The sequence below is a fragment of the Rhinatrema bivittatum genome, chromosome 5 (genome assembly GCF_901001135.1).
Source record: "Rhinatrema bivittatum chromosome 5, aRhiBiv1.1, whole genome shotgun sequence".
NCBI lineage: Eukaryota > Metazoa > Chordata > Amphibia > Gymnophiona > Rhinatrematidae > Rhinatrema > Rhinatrema bivittatum.
The window spans coordinates 226,468,192-226,493,267 of record NC_042619.1 but is presented as its reverse complement, the minus strand read 5'-3'; the positions used below and the strand labels follow the sequence as shown (position 1 = coordinate 226,493,267).

The 25,076-nt window shown below is 43.5% G+C and overlaps 1 protein-coding gene across 4 annotated transcripts in view; it reads right to left on the bottom strand.

Annotated features, from left to right (window-relative positions):
- CNKSR2 (connector enhancer of kinase suppressor of Ras 2) overlaps nucleotides 1-25,076 on the bottom strand; it is a 469,908-nt gene that overhangs the window by 356,744 nt on the left and 88,088 nt on the right. For all 4 annotated transcript variants that reach the window (XM_029603391.1, XM_029603393.1, XM_029603392.1 and 1 more), the window contains exon 2: nucleotides 20,818-20,981. In XM_029603391.1, coding sequence (XP_029459251.1) covers nucleotides 20,818-20,981 — 164 coding nt within the window. The remainder of the gene's footprint in view (nucleotides 1-20,817; nucleotides 20,982-25,076) is intronic.

Genomic DNA, 25,076 nt, shown 5'->3' with positions numbered 1-25,076 from the left:
TGAAGATGGTGAAGCAATGTGACAAGCCAGAAGAATGGTGGACGGCATAGAGAGAGGAATAACCAATAAGAAAAGGGAGGTGATAATGTCCTTGATTAGGTCCTTGGTGAGGTCCTGTGTTCAGTTCTGGAAACCGTATCTCAAAAAAGATAGAGACAGGATGGAGGCAATCCAGAGAAAGGTAACCAAAATGGTGTGGGGCTGTATCAGAAGACTTCTGAGGAGAGGCAGAAGGAACTAAAAAATGAAAGTTCTGATCTATTAGTTAAAATTTGTAACCTATCATTAAAATCATCCATTTACCTGAAGACTGGAGGGTGGCCAATGTAACCCCAATATTTAAAAAGGGCTCCAGGGGCGATCCGGGAAACTATAGACCACTGAGCCTGACTTCAGTGCTGGGAAAAATAGTGGAAACTATTCTAAAGATCTAAATAGTAGAGCATATAGAAAAACATGATTTAATGGAACACAGTCAACATGGATTTACCCAAGGGAAGTCTTGCCTAACACATCTGCTTCATTTTTTTGAAGGGGTTAATAAACATGTGGATAAAGGTGAACCGGTGGATGCAGTGTATTTGGACTTTCAGAAGGTGTTTGACAAAGTCTCTCATGAGAGGCTTCTAAGAAAACTAAAACGTCATGGGATAGGAGGCGATGTCCTTTCGTGGATTACAAGCTGGTTAAAAGACAGGAAACAGAGAGTAGGATTAAATGGTTGATTTTCTCAGTGGAAAAGGGTAAACAGTGGAGTGCCTCAGGGATCTGTACTTGGACCAGTGCTTTTCAATATATTTATAAATGATCTGGAAAGGAATACAACCAGTGAGGTTATCAAATTTGCGGATGAAACAAAATTATTCAGAGTAGTTAAATCACAAGCGGATTGTGATATATTACAGGACTTTGCGAGACTGGAAGACTGGGCATCCAAATGGCAGATGAAATTTAATGTGGACAAATGCAAGGTGTTGCATATAGGGAAAAATAACCCTTGCTGTAGTTACATGATGTTATGTTCCATATTAGGACCTACCACCAGGAAAAAGATCTAGGCATCATAGTGGATAGTACTTTAAAATTGTCGGCTCAGTGTGCTGCAGCAGTCAAAAAAGCAAACAGGTTTGAGCTTCTCTGTCGTAAAGCAGACAAAACTAGTAAATTGCCGTCGTTATTATATGCTTTATTGGGTAAGGAGATATTTTTGAAGCCTAACTATGTGATAGCTTGGGAAACAGATCTGAATATGTCTTTATCTCAGCGGGAATGGGAGAAGATTTTTCAGCATACTAGCAGGCGTCTGATTGCATTATCTATGATTGAGAACTTTTTAAAATTGTTATTGAGATGGCATTATTGTCCCACACATCTGCACCGAATGCTACCAGCTGTTTCTGAAAAATGTTGGAGGGATGTCAACACACTGGTAGCTTTCTTCATATGTGGTGGGATCGCCCTATGGTGCGTACTTTATGGACCTCCATAGAGATGTGGATACATCTGCTGTGTGGAGTTCCTGTAAGGATATTTCCTCAACATGCTCTTCTGGGATGCCCCTGATTCCAGGCAAGGACAGTGCTAATAGACTGGTAAAATGTATCTTCGCCACTACCAGGATTGAAATAGCAAAGAAATGGAAATCACCCCAGATTCCTACCCTGGCTGAAATTCAAAATAAACTTGTAATGGTACATCGCTTGACAGAAATCACAGTGCATGTTAAGAAGATGCATGGAAAATTCCAAGATACTTGGCATCCATATAGTAGATGGAGGGAGAATCTGTGTAGTTCCGCTACAGACTGAGGATGGATTACTCTCAATGTCCTGGCATATCCTTGATGTTTACATTCTACTTGCTATGCTATCTCTATGTTATACATCGGGTGGTTTAGTGTGCCCATGGGCCTCAGCCCGACCCAGGCCGTCCCGGGCCGAACCAAGGGTTGACAGTGGCTCCGCGTGGCTGGACACTCTACTCTCTGCCAGGCCGGCAAGCTCCCATGGCCAAACATCCGAGGATGTTGGAAGGTGAATGGTCCTCCGACCATTCCGGGCCCTTTCGGACCTGCTGCGAGCAGCATGGAGCAGCAGGCCTGGCCTGAGGTTGAGGGCAGACGGGCCTTGACATGGAAACACTGGAATTGATGCGACGGCATCACATGGCACGAAGACACTTGGCAGAAGACGTGACACCAGGGCTGTGGATACAAGAGATCAGGATTGATGCAGATGGCATCGCAGATGAGACACTTGACAAGGTTGATGCAGGCGGCATCCAAGACGAGGATTCATGGCTGGGATGATGCGAACGGCATCCGAGGCAAGACACATGGCTGGATAAGGCAGACGAAGACACATGGCATCAAGGCAAGACACAAGGCATGGACATGGGCACTGTCTCTCAGGGCGCCCTACTCAGGCCACCCGCGGGACTGAGTCGCGGACCACCCTGTCCGTTACGCGCCCTACACAGCCCCAAGGCTGGTCGCGGACCACGACGGGAGCGGGACAGCGCAGGAAGACACATCAGGCTTCACGGCTCAGGAGCACAGGACAACCGTCCACAGGTAGCCTAGTCCACCCAGGAACTACATCTGGGGAACCCCCGGCCTACCGGTACCAGAAGGCTCCAGAGCGAGGACGAGGCGGAATGAAGGGAAGAACGTCAGGAAGGCAGGAACACCAGGACGAAGACAAAGAAACCTGGACATGGACCTCAGGCGAAGACATGGACATGGCATAGCATGACGAGACGACATCCAAGTGAGGAGCTCCACAAAGAAGACCTTACATGGGCCCTGGCAGGCAGGAACCTCCAGGGTGAAGACCAACGATGATGCAAGGCAACGAAGAACTGACGGAGCAGCCCTAAATAGGGCTGAGCCAGGAAGTAGTCCTTTAGGTGGGGCCCAGACACTTCCTGTGTCTGGCCCTTTAAATTGTGAAGAGAGACGCGGCCGCGCGTCTAAGGCAGGCAGAGCAGGGCTGTGCAGGACCGCGGACAGCGGCCTGCACAGCGTCTGGCGTCAGACGCTGAAGAAGCAGGAGGAAGCCAGGGAGGCGGAGCCAGGCGTCAACAGCGGCTCCAGCCGCTGCGGGAGGCCCTGGGGGCGGCTCCTGCCGCTACTTGAGCCCAGGGCTGCGGCCTAAATGCCGCGAAGATCCAGATGACGTTGGGGGCACTCCCTGCCCCATGGGAGGCCGCGGCTTCGACCGCGGAGCCAGGGATGGCGGTGGGCGGCCTCCGGGCCGCGTGGGCAGGCCGAGGGCGCTGCGTCCTGCCGCCTCGGCAAAGAAAACAGCGGTGAGTCAGCTTGCTCGCGGTGGGGGACACCCCGCGGGCGGCGAATTCATAACACTCTATATATCATGTCATCCAGCATTAATACCCTTTTGTATATTGCACTGACACTTCACCTTTGCATACATCCATCCATCACGTTTATACTAAAGCTTGGGGAAGGGTAGGGGGAGGGAATGGTGGGGGATCTTTTGTTATTTTAAGGACACAATCAGACTATGACACAACGAATACCGGTAACATTTCATTTAATTTATTCATTGTTCTGCGCATTGTTACTAGGTGATGATGACATTCTCTATAATGCTGTATTGAGTCAGTATCTTCTGTAAGTGTACAGGGCTTTGTTATGGTTGATATTGTTCATATTCTGGATCTTGTTCCAAGTTACACATGTATTACTGTGCCTTAATAATAAATAAAAATCATTTAAATTAAAAAAAAAAAACCAAACAGAATGTTAGGAATTATAAGGAAGGGAATGGTGAATAAAACGGAAAATGTCATAATGCCTCTGTATCGCTCCATGGTGTGACCGCACCTTGAATACTGTGTACAATTCTGGTCGCCACATCTCAAGAAAGATATAGTTGCGATGGAGAAGGTGCAGAGAAGGGCAACCAAAACGATAAAGGGGATGGAACAGCTCCCCTATGAGGAAAGGCTGAAGAGATTAGGGCTGTTCAGCTTGGAGAAGAGACCGCTGAGGGGGATATAATAGAGGTCTTAAAATCATGAGACGTCTTGAACGAGTAGAAGAGAATTGGTTATTTACACTTTCGGATAATAGAAGGACTAGGGGGTACTCCATGAAGTTAGCAAGTAGCACATTTAAGACTAATCAGAGAAAATTCTTTTTCACTCAATGCACAATAAAGCTCTGGAATTTGTTGCCAGAGGATGTGGTTAGTGCTGTTAGTGTAGCTGGGTTCAAAAAAGATTTGGATAAGTTCTTGGAGAAGAAGTCCAATAACTGCTATTAATCAAGCTGACTTAGGGAATGGCTTCTGCTATTAATTGCATCAGTAGCTTGGGATCCTCTTAGTGTTTGGGTACTTGCCAGGTTCTTGTGGCCTGGTTTGGTCTCTGTTGGAAACAGGATGCTGGGCTTGATGGACCCTTGGTCTGAACCAGCATGGCAAGTTCTTATGTTCTTATGATCTGAGTATGTATACCCTGGAAGAGAGGAGGTGCAGGAGAGATATGATTCAGACATTCAGATAGCTGAAAGGTTTTAATGATGCACAAACTTCAAATCTTTTCCAATGGAAAGGAAACTAGAACTAGGGGTCACGAAATGAAACTCCAGGTGGGATGACTCAGAACCAACATCAGAAAATACTTCTTTGTGGAGAGGGTGGTGGATGCCTGGAATGCCCTTCCAGAAGAGGTGGTGAGGAAGAAAACAGTAAACAAATTCAAAAGAGCATGGGATAAACACTGCGGATCCCTAAAGACTAGAGGTTAGAAATGAAGAAAAGGGTGTATGGAGATAACCTGAATGGGGAGGCAGATACTACCCTTAACAGAAGGTATGGGGATTACTATCATTAATCAATTAGCCTTGATGCTTTTGACGCAACTGTAACATTGTTCTCTACTTCAATGGCAAGGGCAAAAGGCAAAAAAGGGACTTGGATTCAGGCGACAGCCAATGTTGGGCCCTGACCTTTATGGTCCAGGGTACTGATACGCAGACAGCAAGGAAAAAGCGCAGGACTGCTTCTAAGGCCAAGTCCAAAAGCAAAAGCACGTTGAAGCAGAATTGTCTGCATTATCAGAAAGGTTGCTCATCTTGTAAAAATGGTGCTAGCAGTAATTTTGTTATGGGTTTGACAGTTGCTTTGTTTTGATTGTAAATATTACCACCCTTAACAAAAGGCTTGGGGTTAATCTGCATGGTGTGGCAGTTACTACTATAAGAAACTTGCTGGGCAGACTGGAAGGACCCATATGGTCTTTTTCTGCTGACACTACTATTTTACTATCATATCTCCCCTATTTCGCCTTTCCTCTATAGAAAATCTTTATGAAACTGATTTTAAATTTAAACCCTGGCTCTCACTTTTTGATTTTAATCAAGATTTCCATAATAAATAAATCACCTGAAGCCTCTTCTTTTGTCTTCTCTGTGTGTCTTGGCTAGATTATCTAAGATGCACTCTGCAGGGGCTGTTGCTTATGTGTATCTGTGTAGTGCTACACAAGTCCAGTAGTGCTACAGAAAGGGGCAGCTCAAGGCAATTTGTACAACAGGTCTACTCATCAAGAGGGGTCTCTTTGTAGTAAGGTCTTTTTTGGTGATTTGAAATGCTGTGGAAGAGGGAAAGCAGGGCTCAGAGTTCCCAGTGGAGTGGCAGATATAGTGCTAGTGATAATATTTCTAACAAGCTGGCAACTCTGCCACACTCCCAGGAACCCTAAGCCCTGCCTCACACTTTTCCCCAGCATTTTCTCCTTGAGAAGTGGAAGATAGGTGAATGTTGGCGGTCTGTGTTTGGTAGGGATGTGCATTTGGTCTTGACGAATTAGGAAATTCATATGATATTTCCTAATTCGTTATGTATCGGTAAACCGAAAAACCGATTGTATTTTCCCCGAATTTTCGGAAAAAATTGGTTTTCGGTTTAGCGCGCGCTAGCAGGAGTTAGCGCACACTAACTCCCGTCAGTGCGCGCTAAACCGAAAATGATTCACCACGAAAAAAAAAAATGCGGAACCGTAGGAGATACGAAATTTCCCGCGGTTTTACGAAACCGAAAGCAGAAACGATCGCCGGTACGATGCACATCTTTAGTGTTTGGCACACTCTCTATGGGTGGTACAAAGGCATTAGGCACCCTAGGTGAACTTTACAGCCTTATGAACCCGCCTTCTGCGCTCATCACACACAATTAAAAATTCTGCATTTATAATAACCAATTTTACATGAAAAAAGACAAAGTACAGTCTTCTGACATAAAAATATCACAGCAGCATATATATTATTTTAATATGTACTGCTGTGTTGCCAACCAGAAAATCCTGCAAAAAAAAGCAAAATACACACTTGGAATGCATATGGTATTAGGCCTATTGTAATGCATGATGGGTATCAGCTTTGTCCTGTCCTCAGAAAGCCATAAGTAAACCAAATTACAATATAGTAAACCTTCCATTCTAAAAAAGAGCAGTAACTCAAACAGTAAAAACTTTATCAATGAAAAGACTACACTGCAAATATTACACCATGCCCTAAACACCAATACACCCCCTATTAGGAAAACAGAACAAGCCAACCTGCTATTGATCCCTACACAGAAACTACACGCCAGCAGAATACCTCACCTTGATCACACATGTAGAACAAAGACAGACCCTCACTAAATACAGAATAAAGAGACCATAAGATATAAACAAACATGTAGACAAAAACTGAATTGGAATTGGAAACCGCAACAAGTCAGAATATATGCAGTGCAACAATAGAAAAATAGAAATACCATTCCTCATAAAACATCAAATAATAAAATCTAAGAATATAAAACAATCATACTAATAAAACTAATAAATTGTTGTAGGATGAATTCAGCAGGCAACCAAGGACTCTCATTTTCTTTTGCAGCTGCTGGATCTTGTCTTTTCTTCGGCTACCAGCAGCCACTGGGTGTCTCCACTGCTGGATCTCTTCTTTTATTCTGCTGCTGCAGGCACGTCATCTGTTTTCACTGCCAAGGTTCCTCTTCCAGCCCCGCAGGCTGTGAGAACCCGTGCATGTCTTCAACTGTGGCTGGTAGCCAGGAGAAGTGGCTGCCAAAGGAGAGTTTTGGGGGTCATTTTTTGCTGCTCCAAAATGTTGCCACTTGAGAGAGCTGCTTCACCATGCCTCATCATAGAGCCACCCCTGGCTACAGAAATAGGTAGTAGAAGAAAGACTGGCACCCCTAAGTAGGAGAGGAACCCAACACTTACAGAATGAATCTAGCCATGAGTGAAATTTGGCCAGAGAATTTTCAAATGAAGCATGTAAAGGATGATAAAGAGCAGCGATATGCAAAAGATAAGCAGTATGCATTGCATAAGAAGCATAAGATTGAGGAAGACAGAATAAAACTAAGAATGAAGAGAACTAAAAAAAAAAAAAGCTATCTAGCTCTACCACCAAGACATTTAGAACAAGGTATGTGCCGAAAGGAAAGGCATTAGAGGGAATGGTTTTAAAAGAATATACTGGTTAGCCTACTCGTCCCAGCTCTGTAGCTCTTTTGGTTGGTACTGTCAAGGATTTCATCATGATTCATGGTTCTGGATCCACCTCCCTCTGTCTACTCTAACCCCCTGTTTACTTATTTTAGGACAGACCACACAACTCTTTTTTTTTTTTGCTGCTGTCCCTGGTTCTGTCCATGTCCACTTCCTCATATGTTGTGTAATCTCTCTTGCTTTGACCTAACCCTTCTAGGTCCCCACTCTATTTTTCCATCATTAATTTTTCTTTTGCATGGTGCCATAGATAATGGTGACCAATAAGTGAAACGTTACAATGATGATATGAGCTGTAACAGGCTAATAATTATTATGTATCAATTGGATTTGTAATTGGTATATCTAGTACTGCCTTAGAAATGATAAGTGGAAGCAGCAGTGTTCCCGTGGACTTGCTGTAATTTACTAATTAGATTTACACCAGCCTGATGCCTTTCTTGCACTGCAAAGAGGAATATGGCTAGTTTGCTGCTGCCTCTTCCGGGCAGCTATGCATCTGTTAGACCACAGTTCATCACAGTTAAAATGTAGTGAGCCCCTGTAATGAAAATTAAAATCATAATTCCTCACTTGATAGTTCCCCTTACCACATTAATGCAATGGCAGTCAACCTTAATCATTCACTAAGATACTTTAGCAAGGAGCCATACCTCAAAAACCTTCAGTCATCTTTCAACTAAAACATTTTAGTTCCAGTTCTCTTCTATTTCTGCTATTTTAAGGCATTAAAAGGAAAAAAAAAGACAATTCAGTTAGCAGTTAAGGTTATTAAATCCCAATATGATATGAGTTGTAATAGACTAATAATTATTATGTATCATTCAGATGTCTATTTCTCGACAAGATATTAGTTTTTGAAGTTTGTGCAAAATCTCTTCCTACTTAGTCATATCTGCCAGCGTGAATCCAGGGAAAAACAAACTGGGCAGCAGCTGTGCCAGACTCCCATCAGAATCCAATTCAGACATCGCATCAGTACACAATAAAACATGCCAGCAGGAAGTTTAAAAAGGAGGCTGGCCAGAGTAACGCGTGCGTATCTCTCTCCCCTGGCTTATGACATGCTTCAGACGGGATACACAGTGCAACATTTGCTCACTACAGGCAGAAGAGCAAAGTATGGCCTATGAAAGAAATCTTCGACTTAGGGGAACTACAAATGGTGCACAGGAATCAAGAGCATTCAATGAGAAATGTCGGTAAAACTAGAACCACTTTAATCTTTTCCTTAATGGCTGTAGCTTTTTAAGTTTTGCTCCAATAAAAGAAAACTCCTTGACTCTTTTGAACAATGGCCACGGCAAACGCCTACATGCACCACAGGTGGGACCAGAAGGAAATTGCAGACATTTTTAAGCACAACTAGGGTGAAGGACATCCTGGAGATATATTTAGGTCTCTTCCTTGTAAACCATCCTCTGGAATGTCTGTGTCAGGGCAAGTGCCCTGCCCTACCCCGTCCCCTCGCAGCTGATAGGTTTCTTCTCCCTCAACTGTCCCCAAGAACAGATGGCCTGAAGTCTGCTCATATGTACATTCTGTACTGCCTACTGGACAAAAAAACCCCCATGTCTCACAATACATAAAACACCACAAAGAAAACTGCATTTACCAAACAAAAAAAAAAAAGTGTTAATAATCATCTGTATAAGCCCCTTTCCCAGGGCACTCCCTGAAAAACTCAAGGGACCACATTCAGATGCTGCAGAGTAGTGAAAAACTGGCTGCAACTCTGAAGCCAGGTTCTCCAGTGGGGGACCACTAATTCTGTACCGCCCCAAAGGGATCCGCACACAGTCTCTCTTTAAAAGAAGTTTATAAAATCGGTGTAGTTCCAAAACAAAATTACTTTTACTGAAAACAAAATCTAAAGAGTTTCATTAGCACAAAAATATAAGAAATACAGAGGCTAACTTTGAAACAAGTGCGTGCGGTGGAATAGATGCGCATTTTTGGCCGCAAACAGATACCGTATTTTACAGTGTATAAGTCATGGGGTTTTTTTCAGCGATTTCAGTGATTGCGGTTTGCACACCGGTGCGACCTATATGCTGTCATAATCTCTCTCTCTCTCGTCATCCTTCAGCCTGTGCTGTTAACCTCACTGTATAAACAGGTGCGTCTTACACAAAGGTGCGATGTATCTACCAACTTTTTCGTCAAAATGGCAGTTTATAGAGGGGTGCGATATACATCGGTGTGACTTATACACCGGAAATTACGGTATACACAAATATTGTATAACCCGTGCCTACGATATTCACGTGTTATAAAATATGGGTATCTTTACCCTGCAATAAATGCATGCATGTAAGCTTAGGCATGAATACGTGCAATGCAGTGAAACCACATATATCCATGCATTGACATGGGTAATTTTCCTATTTTAAAAATACACACATATATTGTAGGCGCAAAAGTAAAGTAGGCCTTACTCGCGCAAGTCCTGCTTTATGTGCTTAAGTCAGCCAATTTTAAAAGATGTGCGTGTAAATAAAATTAACCAATTCACCAATTAGTCCACCAGTTTGCCAAGCCCTTCTCCAGGTCATTGAGACCCTCCTGGTTCTTCAGCCTGAACTCCCTCCAGTTCCCTGAGATCTCCCACCCAGTCAGTGCTACACAATAAACCCGTTTAATATCACTTACGCCAGGTAAGTGAGCATATGTCCCTGTGTGTCTTTTAAAATAGCAACTTACACATGTAAGTGTTGGCCCCACCCTAGAATGCCTACAGACTGCCCCTTTTTTACACAAGTATATGTGAATGCAAAAGTGAAAATACGTATGTATTTTCAACTTTTTAAAAATTCACCCCAAAGTTTGTATTATTTCAAATTGTACAAAAACACAGATTCTCATGCTCCTTGAGTAGCAATTGCAAAAACCTGGGATCTCCCCTTGCTCCAAATAGGTTACTTACTCTCCAAAACCCCTTTTGGAAACTGTAAAGTCCTCTTATCCCATGTGAACAAGCAGAAATACCTAAATGGAGCAGCAGATATGGAGACAAGTCTTCTGCACCCAATGATTGGGATTAAATACCATCCTGAACCACTGACTGTGAGCTGGATCTCTCCTGGAACCGACTCCAAACAAGTAGCGAGATCAACTCATGCTCCCAAAATGGAAAAGGAAGACAAACTGCCTGGGCAGCCACAGCCCTTGCTGTCTTTCCCTAGCTCCTCTGGATGACGTCTTCCCCTAGTGACTTGTTGAGTCACCTTTAAAGGAGGTGGACCAAGACGCACTCTGTACAGGATGGACCCTGATTATCACTCAAAAAATGAATACACCCCCATGGAACCTCCTAGTGCTGAAACATTTTGCATTCTACACAAATAAACACCTCTTTTTCATATGGGAGAAGCCTAGGGAGCTCTACATGTATAAGCATGGAAGGGCAATTTTGAAACTCCATGGGCAGCTTGCAGGCAATTTTGAAACCCCCATGAACCTGCAAGCAAATTTTCAAAGGGAAACTCCCCACAGAGTTTCCCTTTGAAAATCCATCAGCACACACACCACAGGTAATTTTGTAACTGTGTACTTTGTACCTGCAAGAATGCGTGAAAATTTGAAGTTGACATCTCTGCATGTACTTTCACTCCCCCAACCTAATTCTACCCCTTTGATCACATGGGTAAAAGTATGCATGCTGTTTTAACCGGATAAGGGCCAATAATATTAAAAAATTGAAATTTATCTGGATAACAAAAAAAGTTATCCAGAAAAATGTCTTTGAATATTGACCTTTGTATGTTCAATACAAAAACTGGTGACACAAAACCAGAAAAACAATCTGAATGGTAGTGGAGGACATTTCATATGGAGATGCTTCAACCTCAACTTGATATTCAGGGCAAGTAGAATTGCACTTTTGGTGCTTAAGTAGAAATAAAGGCCATGCTGTAGCCTGGAATTCTTCAGGATTTCCATGTCCAAGGCCAAATAAAGAGATTAACCATTGTTTCAAATGATATAAGAAATGTCAAAGATCGTTCTTATGTCATTTTGTGTTGTCTGTAAATGAATTAACACAAAACCACAAACAAAAATGTGGTTTCTAGGGCATGCTATTTGCAAACATCATTCATTAAAAAGAAAAAATTCTCACCTCCTTGCCAATTAATCTTGCTCCCCCAACTTTACAAAAAGAAACCAACCTAGGTTGCCCCCAACCCCAGTTTACCCAATCGGAAAGGGGAATCAGTGATCCCTATACGCCCTGAGGGTGCCATACTTCAAAAGAGCAGCAGCCTCATGTTAAGGTTTGTGGGTATGTGGGCCCTTGGTCCAAGGTGAATGTTGTTACAGCCTGTAGGGGGTGCCCCACAGGGCTACACCGTCGGAAGGCGAGGTCTGGCTCAGCAAAGAACTCTGGGAGTGAAAGTAGAGCAGTCCCGAGGAGCGGGGCCAGAGATACAGCAGGCAGGAATTCCCACAGTTCAGGAGGGGACTGGAGATCAGTACCTAGGGGAAGACCTCCGGAGGAGATGGTGCTAGGGAGGCCTGCAGAGCAGGGAGCGCGACGCAGGATGTACAGGAAACAGTCCGGAGGCCAAGCCCGTGGGGCGGAGCTGCCGAGAGGAGGAGGTACTGGTGTGATGACGTAGGGCAACCCAAGGAGCTGGTAGCCCCGGTAGAGTCCAGTGGTAGAGTCAGAGTACTACCCCGAGGAGCGGGGAAGCATAGCTGGTCAAGAGTAGTCGTAGGCACCACTCGGAGGGCAGTGTAGGCAGCCACTGCAAAACATAGGCACTTCCCCAAGAAGTGGGGGAAGTGCAGAGGTAGAATTCCCAATAGGCAAGGTGTTCCCAAGGGCGATCCCGAGGAGCGAGAAGCCAGCAGGATAGGACTTACTGGGCTAGTCCGAGGAGCGGGGAACCCAGGAGTCCAGGTCCCCGTAAAGTGTGCACATTGGTTCCCTAGAAGCGGGTACCAGGCAAGGTCCAGAGTCCAAGGCGATCCGGTAGCAACACCTCAGGAATGGCAGAACAGGAGCTCGATGAGTAGTAGTGGAACTCGTTGCCAAGTCGGCTAGCTGGGGGCGAAGGTGGAGCTTAAGTACTCAGATGCAATGACGTCATCAATCCGAGATGCCCCTGAGGTTCCCGCCGAAGGGGCTTTAAAAAAGGGTCTGGTGCCGCACATGCACGCCTAGCAAGGCCCGGACTCGGCGTGGAGAATGGCGGCATCTTGCCCACTACGAAGAACCACAGGGAATGCAGCGGCGGAGACTAGCCCTCGCCGCAAGCAGGCCTGGAGAACGGAACAGGAGACTGCAAGATGTGAGTAGACGAGGTCGCAGCTGTCTGCGACCGATGGTCATAACACCTCAGATCTGCCGGCTGAGCTGGAGTGACTATGGATCGGGTAAGCGTGAGGTGGGAGTCTGAGAGGGTCAGGGAATATGAAAGGCAACTGTAAAAAGCACCCCCCCCCCCCCAGGGTTGCCTCCTATTTACTCCTCATTTACATTTATTGCAATATATCTGGAACTGGCTTCAGACTGATTTGAGGCATGGACTGATTTGAAGACTGCCTAACTTAGGAACGGTCTTTATCTGGAAACATGCTAAAAAGAAATGGCGTATGGTAGCTGCTGGGCCAGAGAGCAATTTTACAAAACTGGAAACAGATTAAATCAGAGATCATCAGACAGTGGCGCAAATTGGGTTGTTAAATGGTTTCAAGTGAAGCGCTTATTGCTGGGGGAAAGAGATCTAAAAACAGTCCACAAGGTATGGGATCAATTCCTTTGAGTACCAGGATGCACTGTAACTAGTGAACGACTGTTTGTGAGGTGGGGGGATGGGGGCAGGTTAAGACTGACTGTGTACAAATTGTTCTTTTGGGTAATAGATTATACAAACCTGAGGCAAAGGGAAGTGCTTTCTGCCACAGACTCATGGGAGGGGATGAGAGGAAGGGAAAGAGTCAGGTTGGAGGGTAAGAGCGTCAATATTAGGAGCGTGCATAGGAAACGTTTTTATTCTGCTTTGCTTACTAACTTCTTTTATTTTGCATTTACATTTTAGCATGCGCTAAAACCATTTAGTGCGCACTAACCAAGCAAAATTTAATTTTGCTGGGTTTCTTTGGTGTCTTTTCGGATGGGAAATGACACACAACTAAACAACAAATGTCATTGGTGTTTTACATGCCATTTTAAATAACTGCATATCTCTATCTGATATACAGATAAACCTACTGGGAAGTGCAGATATTTGAACTTTTAGACTAATATATAACAAAGATACTCATTCTGAAAACACTTCTTATAATTACTTTGCAGTTCTGTGCAATATGGTGGCTTGTATATTTGTACCTTGTTAATGGTATCTCAATAAAAATTTATTTTGATTAAAAAATACAACCCAATTTAGCAGTTGACAACCCAGCTTGAAAATGGTTTCAGTCCTGCTGGGTCAAAGGTCAGATGAGGACCGTACATTAGCTAGACCTGACAACCAATTCAAAGGCTGACAGCAAAAGGCAGAAAATAAATCTGACTTCATTTTAAAACAAGTATAGCAAATGTGGCAAATTTCTCAGCTGCAGTTAAAATATCTTTATGTTCGTGTCGCATTATCACAGGCTGCCTTAAACTAACTAATCATAACAGCTTGTATATGCTTGCTAGAATAGCAATTCCTGACATCTGAAGGGTTGTAACCAGCCACATAGGTAGGAAACTGCAAAGAGAGGGCACTAGACACCCTCTTAACAGTAACACTGTGGTAAAACAAAACAACCTCCTGAAGTCATGCAGAAGCTTCCTAACGACAACGGACGTAATAATTAACACCACACATGACCATCCATATGGAGAAATGGGAGGCACAACTTGCTGCTTGGATTAGCAAAACTTTCAGACACATTTGAGCAACTTCCTGCAGAAGATTTTTGGGTACTTGCCAGGTTCTTATGGCCTGGATTGGCCACTGTTGGAAACAGGATGCTGGGTTTGATGGACCCTTGGTCCGACCTAGTATGGCATGTTCTTAAGTGGAGGAGGAATGAGCTAGGGATGTGCTGCTGTTGAAATGACATAGACAATGTAGCCCCTGTCACATGACAGGGACAAAGGGCTGGCCGGCACCATTTTGGAAAATGGCAGCCACTGGGTCTGGGAGCAGAGGGGTCGCTCTAGGCCCCTACTAGACCACCAGAGCAGATTTGGTGAATCTGAAGGGGGAGAATTGGGGGGATGGGCGAGGGTATGATGAGGAACTATGCTTTAACAAAGGGGAGAGGTTGGGGTGGGGTCTGTGACGATTTTTTTTTTTTTAATAAATTTCACCTTTTCTAACGAAATGGCCACTTCCAGAACCAGCAGAGGGGGGTGAGTGAGACTTGGGTTCTCCGGTGACTCCTGTGGTCTGAGGCATGGGGGTTATCCTTTTTTTTTTTTTCCCTCTCTATAGAGACCCCCTGGATCTCCCCTAGATGGCCCTAGTTCCCAGCCTTGGGTAGACAGCAGAAAAAGGAGCATACCATTCTATACAGCACCTCCCCCACAGAATGACTGGAATGGAGAGCCCTTGAGGCACATTGAGAGGCCAGCCTACTCTATAGTGTGGCAGTGTCATTTTGATTTCAAAGGAGAAAGAGCTGTTTCAGTGTGCTCTCCAGCCCCAGCTTAGCACAGAGAGGGAGAGAGACTGCCCTGCCAGTTCCTCTGATAGGCTTGGATGGGAGAGAGAGAAAGAGGCAGAAAAAGTTTTGCAGCTTTCTGAGTTTTTACGGTTTTGACCTGCACGATTCCTGGCAAGCTGAGTCCCCTGTTCAGGGCGGTCCTGAGGGAATGTGTACCAATTCACCCAAATCAAGAGGAGATTTCAGAGCCCCAGTAAGGAAAGAGAAGGATTTTTCCCCAGTCTGAGTTGTTCCTGTTACAGAGGGAAGGAAGCATTTATCTGTCACCCTTCCTTGCCCAGACATGGAAGCTTTTTAAGTACTACCTTCAGTATTTGGCCTTTCCTCCCGGAAGGTTTAAAGTTATGTTTTGAAGAGGAGTCAGAGGGAAAGACGACAAGGGCTTCTGAGGGACCCAATGGTGTTTAACATCCCTGGGACACAGGACACTGCCAGGTTGGAGTGTAGGTTTCTTTGTAGGTACTGAGGTAGGGGATCCAGTCACGGTTAGGACACCCCAGCCCACCTGGAACCATTATAATTCCATCCCATAGAGGATAAGCAGGATTCAAGCCCCTGCCTGGAGGGACACATCCACAGAGGCAGAGATCCTTTAAAACCTGACTCCTGAAAATCTGAGGACCATGGATGCGCTTAGACACTTTATTTATTTGCACCTATTAATTCTTTTGATATCACTCACAGTAAACTTTAATTTGAACTCCCATCTAGCAAGTCCAGCCTGGTTTGCAAGCATACTTGTCCCAAAGTGCTGTGGTAACATATACACTACAGGGGTTCACCTATGCCCTAGGCCTAGAAGGTTATCCTTCCCTCAGCTGAAAGGAACCACCACTCGGGGCAAAAAGAGGGGGAAAGAGACCGAGGAGTTAGCCCCACGAAAGGAATTCTTTTATGGGCCCTTGATTCAGCTTATCCTCCAAAAAGGGGTTACAGCTCTCCCGGCGCACGCACAGGCCACTCTCCTGTGCGCGTGATTCAATATTCAAATTAGGGTCGGCGGTAAAAAGAAGTAAAAAGAGGCGCTAGGGACACTAGCACGTCCCTAGCGCCTCTTTTTGGACAGGAGCGGCAGCTGTCAGCGGGTTTGACAGCCGATGCTCAATTTGCCGGCGTTGGTTCTCAAACCCACTGACAGCCAAGGGTTCGGAAACCGGACGCCGGCAAAATTGAGCGTTCGGTTTTCAACCCGCGAGCCGCGGGCCGACTGCAAATTTATTTTTTTGTAACTTTCGGGACCTCCGACTTAATATCGCCATGATATTAAGTCGGAGGGTGCACAGAAAAGCAGTTTTTACTGCTTTTCTGGGCACTTTCCCGGTGCCAAGAGAAATTAGCGCCTACCTTTGGGTAGGCGCTAATTTCTGAAAGTAAAATGTGCGGCTTGTCTGCCCAATTTCCTTTCTGAATCGCGCGGGAATACCTAATAGGGCCATCAACATGCATTTGCATGTTGCGGGCGCTATTAGGTTCGGGGGAGTTGGACGTGCGTTTTCGACCCCTTACTGAATAAGGGGTAACGCTAGCCAATCAAAAATGTGCGTCCAATTGCGGGTTAACAGTGCGCTCCACTCTTTAAGAGCCAACCCAGCAAGGTACTCTGGGCCAGAGTGGATCCCTGCAGCCTTGAATGAGAAAGCAGGGCCCAGAAGTCTGGGGAGGCCTCAAAGAGAAGGCAGGAAGCCACATTAAGCAAGGACTGTGTATGTTTGATTGTTGTGAGACTGCTGAGGTAAGCAGCTTCTACGCTGTACTTTGGGTTTTCTTCTAAATATTTGTGAGGAAACAGCTGGAGTTTGGCCTCCATTTTGTACTCATAGAAACATAGAAACATAGAAATGACGGCAGAAGAAGACCAAATGGCCCATCCAGTCTGCCCAGCAAACCTTCGCACTCTTTTTTTTTTTTTTTCTCCTCTCTCATACTTATCTGTTACTCTTGGCCCTTAGTGACCTTTTGGTTCTGTATCCCTTCCACCCCGCCATAATGCAGAGAGCAGTGTTGGAACTACATCTAAGTGATTATCTAGCTTAGTTAGGGATAGTAACCGCTGCAATAAGCAAGCTACACCCATGCTTGTTTACCCAGTCTATGTAATTCAGTCCTTGTTGGTTGTTGTCTGTATATAGATCCACTTTTCTTCATTCCCCCCTGCCATTGAAGCAGAGAGCTATGCTGGATATGCATGAAGTATCAGTCTTCCTCCCTTGCCACTGAAGCAGAGAGCTAACTTGCATTGAAAGTGAAGTATCAGACTTTCTCCCCTGCCGTTGAAGCAGAGAGCTGTGCTGGATATGCGTGAAGTATCAGACTTTCTCCCTTGCCGTTGAAGCAGAGAGCTATGCTGGATAGGCATTGAAAGTGAAGTATCAGGCTTATTTGGTTAGGAGTAGAAACCGCCGTAACCAGCAAGCTACTCCCCGCATTTTTTGTGAATGGAAATCCTTTTTTTTTTTTCCCACATTACCTCTTGCCGTTGAAGCTTAGAGCAATGTTGGAGTCACATTAACTGGGTAATAAGGGTAATATCTCCAGGTAATAGCCATCATTGGTATTATCTCCAGGTAGTAGCTGTCATTGCCGCGAGCCACCCACTCTTCATACACATCCTCTAGACTTTATAGATCCACAGTGTTTATCCCACGCCCCTTTGAAGTCCTTCACAGTTCTGGTCTTTACCACTTCCTTCGGAAGGGCATTCCAGGCATCCACCACCCTCTCTGTGAAGAAATACTTCCTGATATTGGTTCTGAATCTTCCTCCCTGGAGCTTTAAATCGTGACCCCTGGTTCTGCTGATTTTTTTCCGACGGAAAAGGTTGTATTCCCACTCATGGTCATTCCAAAGGGTCCACAGTCTCCTAATATCATAAGCAGTGGTCCCAAAACAGATCCCCAGGGATCACTGCTTTTTAATATATTTATAAATGACCTGAAATGGGGACAATGAGTGATTTGATCAAATTTGCCGATGAAAAATTACAAGAGGATTGTGAGAAATTTCAAGAGGACCTTGCAAAACTGGGAGCCTGGGCATGCAAATGGCAAATGAAATTTAATGTGGAGAAGTGCAAAGTGATGTACTTAGAGAAGAGTAACCCAAATTAAAGCTACACAATGCAAGGTTCCACATTAGGAGTCACCATTCAGGAAAAGGATCTAGGCATCATCGTTGATAATACGTTGTATCTTCTGCTCAGTGTGTAGCAGCAGCCAATAAAGCAAGTGGAATGCTAGGAATTATTAGGAAAGGAATGGAGAATAAAACAGAGCATATCATAATGCCTCTGTATTGCTCCATGGTGCGACCTCATCTTGAATATTGTGTGCAGTTCTGGTCACCACATCTCAGAAAAGAAATAGAAGAATTAGAAAAGATACAGAGAAGGGCAACCAAAATGATAAAGGGGATGGAATGATTCCCCTATGAGGAAAGGCTAAAGAGGTTAGGACTCTTCAGTTTGGAGAAGAGAGGGCTGAGGGGAGATATAATAGAAGTCTATAAAATAATGAGTGGAGTGGAACGGGTAAACATTAATTGGTTGTTTACTCTTTCAAAGAGTACAAAGAATAGGGTCACACAATTAAGTTATTAGGTGATACATTTAAAACTAATAAGAGAAAATATTTTGTTTACGCAGCGCATAATTAAGCTCTAGAATTCATTGCCAGAGGATGTGGTGAAAGATATTAGTTTAGATGCTTCTAAAAAAGGTTTGGACAAGTTCCTAGAAGAAAAGCACATAAACAATTATTAAGTTGCACTTGGGGAAATCCACTGCTTATCCCTGGTATAAGCAGCATGGAATCTATCTACCTGCTGGGATCCTGTCAGGTACTTATGACCTGTATTGGCCAATGTTGGAAACAGGATGCTGGGCTTGATGGACCTTTGATCTGACCCAGTATAGCGAGTCTTATGTTCTTAATTACTAAGGGGTAATTTTCAAAGCCATTTATGTACATAAAACCAAGTTTTATGTATGTAAATGGCTTTTTATAAACATTCTCAGATTTCATGTGCATAAACAAATGCATATAACTTGATTCTGCATATACTTTTATGCATGCAAAAGATAGGTGCTCTGAGGAACAGAGTTGAGGCAAAGTTGGGAATTACACACGTACTTTTGATTTAAAAAAAACATAAGGATAAATTAACATGCACAGTGACCTAAAAAGAGCAAGTGTAACTTTGTGGTTGTTATTTCAGATAATTTTTAAAGCTGATTTATGCATACAAATCCATTTTGAAAATTGATGTAACTTCTGCATGTTCTGCTGCCTTCTTCATGTAGGCTATTTGAAAATTACCTTGCCTCTGATTGCAGACTACTTCTCCACAACACTACAATAGTTTTCATAAATGAGGTAGTGTTAAAAAAAATAATCATAGGGAATCCAAGATGGCTGCACGCTAAGCAGAGCGCCTCAAAGGTCTCCTTCTTCTCTTCATTTTACCTTTTTTTCCACTGAAAAGGGATTTCTTCAAGGGGAAAAGAAAAAGGAAGGTTTGAGTTTACTCGGGTAGACAGCTTTTTCTACACCAACAGGCCCAATAGACAGACATCTCCTTCGGTGTGTGGACACTCCAAGTGGCTCTGTGGGAAAGTCGTTGAGCAGAATATCGGGTGAAGGATTGCCTAAAACCACCCCAGAATATGAGTTATCTTTATTACAAAAGTAGCACCATGCTCTCCCCTCTAGCCAGGATCTTTAGCAGCTAGTGACGGGGAATTTTCCTGTCCTTCATCACAGCTTGATGACATCAAGCAGTCTGCTGTGTCGGCGTCTGTGGATAACCCGGATGATGTAGGTGCGGTTGCAACTGAGATGGACTTTGGTTCTGCTGATCTGAGTGCAGGTCCTGGAGATTCTACAGAAGGAGTCCAAGCTGCAACTCTGCCTGTATTAGAGTTAATTTGACCATTAGATGGGACTCTGCAATGTCAGGAACTGGGTTTAGAGTTACCTAAACCACTTTTATTACATTGGAGGTGATATGGGAAGTTATTACAAAGCTCTCAGTACAACTGGGCCATTATGTAATCCAACAACAGGGGCTTTCCTTGGCTCCACAAAAAAAACAAACAAACTCAGGATCGGATTTCAACTTTATCCCAAAAGATGGAAGTTTTGAACACTAAAGTGACTGTTGTGCAGGACTTTGTTAGGTTCATAACCAAGGGGCAACTTTTTTTTACAAAATAAAATGAAAATTTATGCTTTAAAAATATTGTTCATAGACGAAATATTTGAATTATACATTTTCCTAGGAAACGGATGACGTCTCCATGGAAATGTTGAGAAATAATCCAAGAGAAGGAGAGACGTAAAAAGAAGGGAGAACTGGCCACAGTATGGATAAGCAGATGATGTGACCCTCAAAGGAAGACATCTTTAAAGATGGAAGGGGGAGAGCATATAAAAAAAAAAAAGAAAAACCAAATATAATATTTGTGGACCAAAAACAGAGGCCTCACATAGGCCGGAAAAGAGGCGAGAAACAAAAGATTTCTAATATTTTGACACACTACAGAGCATAAGTACAACGTCCCCTCTCCCTCTATCCCCCATGCAAAACCCCTCTCTGCCAGAAATTTACCAGTGCACAGAGCAGGTCGACGGCTTCCAGGATAAGTTCCTGATGTCCAATGCGAGAAACACCCAACTCCTCCAGCTCTTGGTGGGTAATGCGTAGTAACTGATCCCCGCCAATCTTCTCTCTCTCGAAGTTCTTAATATACTGCTGCAGGCAGTCATCGAGACCTAGGGAGGGAGAGAGAAGGGATGGTGAGGAAATTCAAAAAAGCCACCATGTTTAAAAGCACAACAGAATCAAATACCATAAAATGTTATTCTGAATTTGCAAATCAAAACTGTAAAAGGCTTTGTGGTTTTGCAACAATAGCAAATATCATGCATAATCACGATCATTATGTTTTAGAGTTGTGCAGATCAAAAAATGCTTTATTTCTTTTGTGGGGGCGGTTCTCATACAGATTCTGTTTTGTTGGGGACTTTTTTTTTTAGTTTAGTATGGTCTTAAAATGAAAAAAAAAAATTTTTTTTAAACTTTTACCCTCATTTTGTTTCAAAAGCAACATAAAACAATATAGACTATGTCGGTGAATGTGTCTATGCTGTTTTAAATGAACGCACATCCCTATTAAGCTTATAAGTTCTATAGTTAAATCAGCAATGTGTAATTTATGGTAATATAAGCAAGATATGAGAGGCAAAGTAACCACAAGAAACCAAACAAACAACAGAATGGCACATATGAAAATAAATAAACAATAAATAAAAGGGCACTCTAAAACCTAAAATAAAAGTTGCAAAATACAATCTTTAAAATTATCAGCTGGATATTTATTGAATATTAAAAGTATACATCAAACATAATATTGCATAATATATTATAACCCAACATAATGTTGCATAATATATTACAACTCAACACTATTACTTTTAGTTTTCATATTTTTTAACTTTTTTATTTAATATTTCATTTTATTTTATTGTGTATTTTTAAGGTTGATCCCTTTTTTTTTTTTTTTTTACCATTTTTCCTTTTTAGTGCTTCTTCAGGCACTTATTTTATATTTTGCTTTTTAATATTACATATTTTAATTTTATATTGTTATATTATTTTTTAAAAGATGTATGTTGTTCTATCTTCTTAGTAATTTATATTTTATTTTATGCATACACATTTTTTTTGTGTGGTTATTCATTTGGTTGAATTTTTACAATTTTTTTTTTATGACCATTTGTTTAAGATATGCTTCCTCTTAAATCTGCAATATTTGTTTGTTTGTTTTTTTTGGTATAAAATTATTTTGGGTGTTCTGTTTTTTCTGTTTTATGATTTATGATGGTTTGTACCCCTGCTTGCTTTATAGGCACATTCACAGTGAATCAACACCTTTTATGAACTGACTGTATATACCCCTGAGGCAGGCAATATGCCAAATCGTGAACGTGTTGGGTTATAATATATAGGGGCAGATTTAAAATACTTGCGCGAGCGCGTACTTTTGTTCGCGCAGCAGGCGTGAACAAAAGTACGCTGGATTTTATAAGATACGCGCGTAGCCGTGCGTATCTTATAAAATCCGGGGTCGGCGCACGCAAGGGGGTGCACATTTGTGCAACCTGTGCGTGCCGAGCCCAGCGCGCGCTGCCTGCTCCCTCCCCCCACCTTCCCCTCCCTTCCCCTACCTAACCCACCCCCCCCCCAGCCCTATCTAACCCCCCCTTACCTTTGTTGGCAAAGTTACGGCTGCTGAAAGCAGCCGTAACTTTGCGTGCGTCAGCCGGCTGCCCCGCTCCGTGGTCCGGTCCCGGGGGCTGTTCCGGAGGCCGCGGCCATGCCCCCGGAACCCCCCCGGGCCGAAACCACGCCCATGTCGCCGCCCCTGAAACGCCACGCCCCGCCCCTAAACGCCGCATCATCCCGCCACGCCCCCGACAGGAAGCCCCGGGACTTACGCACGTCCCGGGGCTCTGCGCGCACCGGCGGCCTATGCAAAATAGGCGCGCGTAAATCCAGAAGGATTTATGCGCGCAGGGGTTTTAAAATCCGCCCCATAATGTATTTGTTTGATATATATGTTTTAATATACAATAAATATCCAGCTGGTATTTTTACAATTTTTATTTTAGCTTTTAATTTAGGTTTTAGAGTGTCCTTCTATTTGTTTATTTATGGTAATAGATCACCAATAGCATATATAGCACTGTGCAAGGTAAAGAGGCAAAGTCAAAACTATGAGTAAAAGAAAGCCTTTTCAATAAAAAAAAAAAAGTGATGTTTAGGTATAAATATAGGGCCTCATTTTCCAAAGCTATCGCAGGCTTGCGCTGTTAGCGCAAGCCTGCGATAGCTAGCGAAAGTAGCGCAGGCCTGCGCTACTGAAATCGGGGCGGAGTCGGCCCCGGAAGAGGAGGAGTCGGGGACGTCACCAGGGCCGACTCCGCGAGGACAGCGCGCCGAGCGGAAAGGTAAGGCCCTTTTCGCTCTCTATTTCGTGCCCAATAACTACACCTTCTATGTTGTTACCCAGGCAGAGAGTCCATCAAGCTAGGTTGAGAGAACATTGCACAAATCTCATCTTGGAGTGAGTTTCCTCACTCCGAAGGCCAGCAAATCTTCAGAAGAGACCACTGTTCTGTTCGTACGTCTCATGTTGAATGTGAAAGTGGCCCCTAACCCCCTACACTAATACTTAACCCTCACCTCGAGTTACTAGGTGGGCCTCCCATAGGGATACAAATACCTGTCTAGAGAGGCAAGCCCATAGCAATTTTCTCTCTCTCTCTCTCTCTCTCTCTCTCTCTCTCCTGAAACAGGCCTGTTAGGATATACTGGCAATGTAGCCCAAATTGGGCTAATAGTGCAATAACAGCCTTTCACATAGCTGATATCACAATTTGCAATACAGATGCTTATTAGCATAAGGTACACCCCTTTTTGGTATCCAATGCAATATTGGAAAATGAGGCCCATTGTGTAACTACAGCAAGAGTTATTTTCTCTATATGCATCACCTTGTACATGTGCACGTTAAATTTCATCTGCCATTTGGAAGCCCAACCTTCCAGTCTTGCAAGGTCTGCCTATAATGTATCACAATCCACTTGTGATTTAACTACTCTGAATAATTTTGTATCATCCGCAAATTTGATTACTTCACTCGTCATTTTCCTTTCCAGATCATTTATAAATATATCGAAAAGCACTGGTCCAAGTACAGATCCCTGAGGCACTCCACTGTTTATCTTTTTCCCACTGAGAAAATTGACCATTTAATCCTACTCTCTGTTTCCTATCTTTTAACCAGCTTGTAATCCACAATAGGACATTGCATCCTATCCCATGACTTTTTAGTTTTCTTAGAAGCCTCTCATGAGGCCTTCTGAAAATCCAAATACACTACATCTACCGGTTCACCTTTATTCACATGTTTATTAACCCCTTCAAAAAATGAAGCTGATTTGTGAGGCAAGATTTTTCTTGGTTAAATCCATGCTAACTACGTTCCATTAAACCATGTCTTTCTATTTGCTCTGTGATTTTGACCTTTAGAATAGTTTCCACTATTTTTTAAGTCAGGTTCACTGGTCTATAGTTTTTATGCGCACATCTCTGGTTAATACTCCGAAATGCCTATGCCACGCCTACTGCCTAGACCACACCCACGCCCCTTTCTGAAAACTTTGGAGATGTGCACACTGGCGGAGATACGCACATATCCGGGCGGCTTTTAAAATCCACTCAGCACGTGCCAGCCTAATTTATTCACACATCCCCTAATTAATGCATGGGCCGGGCTTTTAAAATTCACCTTTATGGTTTTACCCTCAATGCTAAGGATCTTCTGTGATTGTGTCATGCTTTGAGATCCATGAGTTTCTTCCCACTACCACCGCATCCACTGGGAGGCTCTTTCATATAGCCACCTTTTCTGTAAAAGTACAAAGCCCCTCTGCTTCATATCATGATTCCACATTCTAGAACTTTTCTTTATACAAGGAGAGGGCAGGAGCTTGAAATCAGTGTATTTCAGTACATAAAGGAGCCTAACTTTCAAACTTATCAGTAGTACAGCACTTGCATGCATAAGTGGATGTATGGAGATTAATACGAGTATTTAATAAACTGTGTGGCAGTAGTCACAAGGTTTATAAAATATTGCTTCTTTATGCTCTGAATGTACACACTTCTGTTTCAGAATGCGTAAATATTTCTAATGCAAGAAAACACATATTTCTCTACCCATTGTAAGGTTAATTTTAAAAGCCGGCATGCGCATTATTTAAGGGATGCGCAAATAATTCGGGGTAGTGCGCACCGAGTGG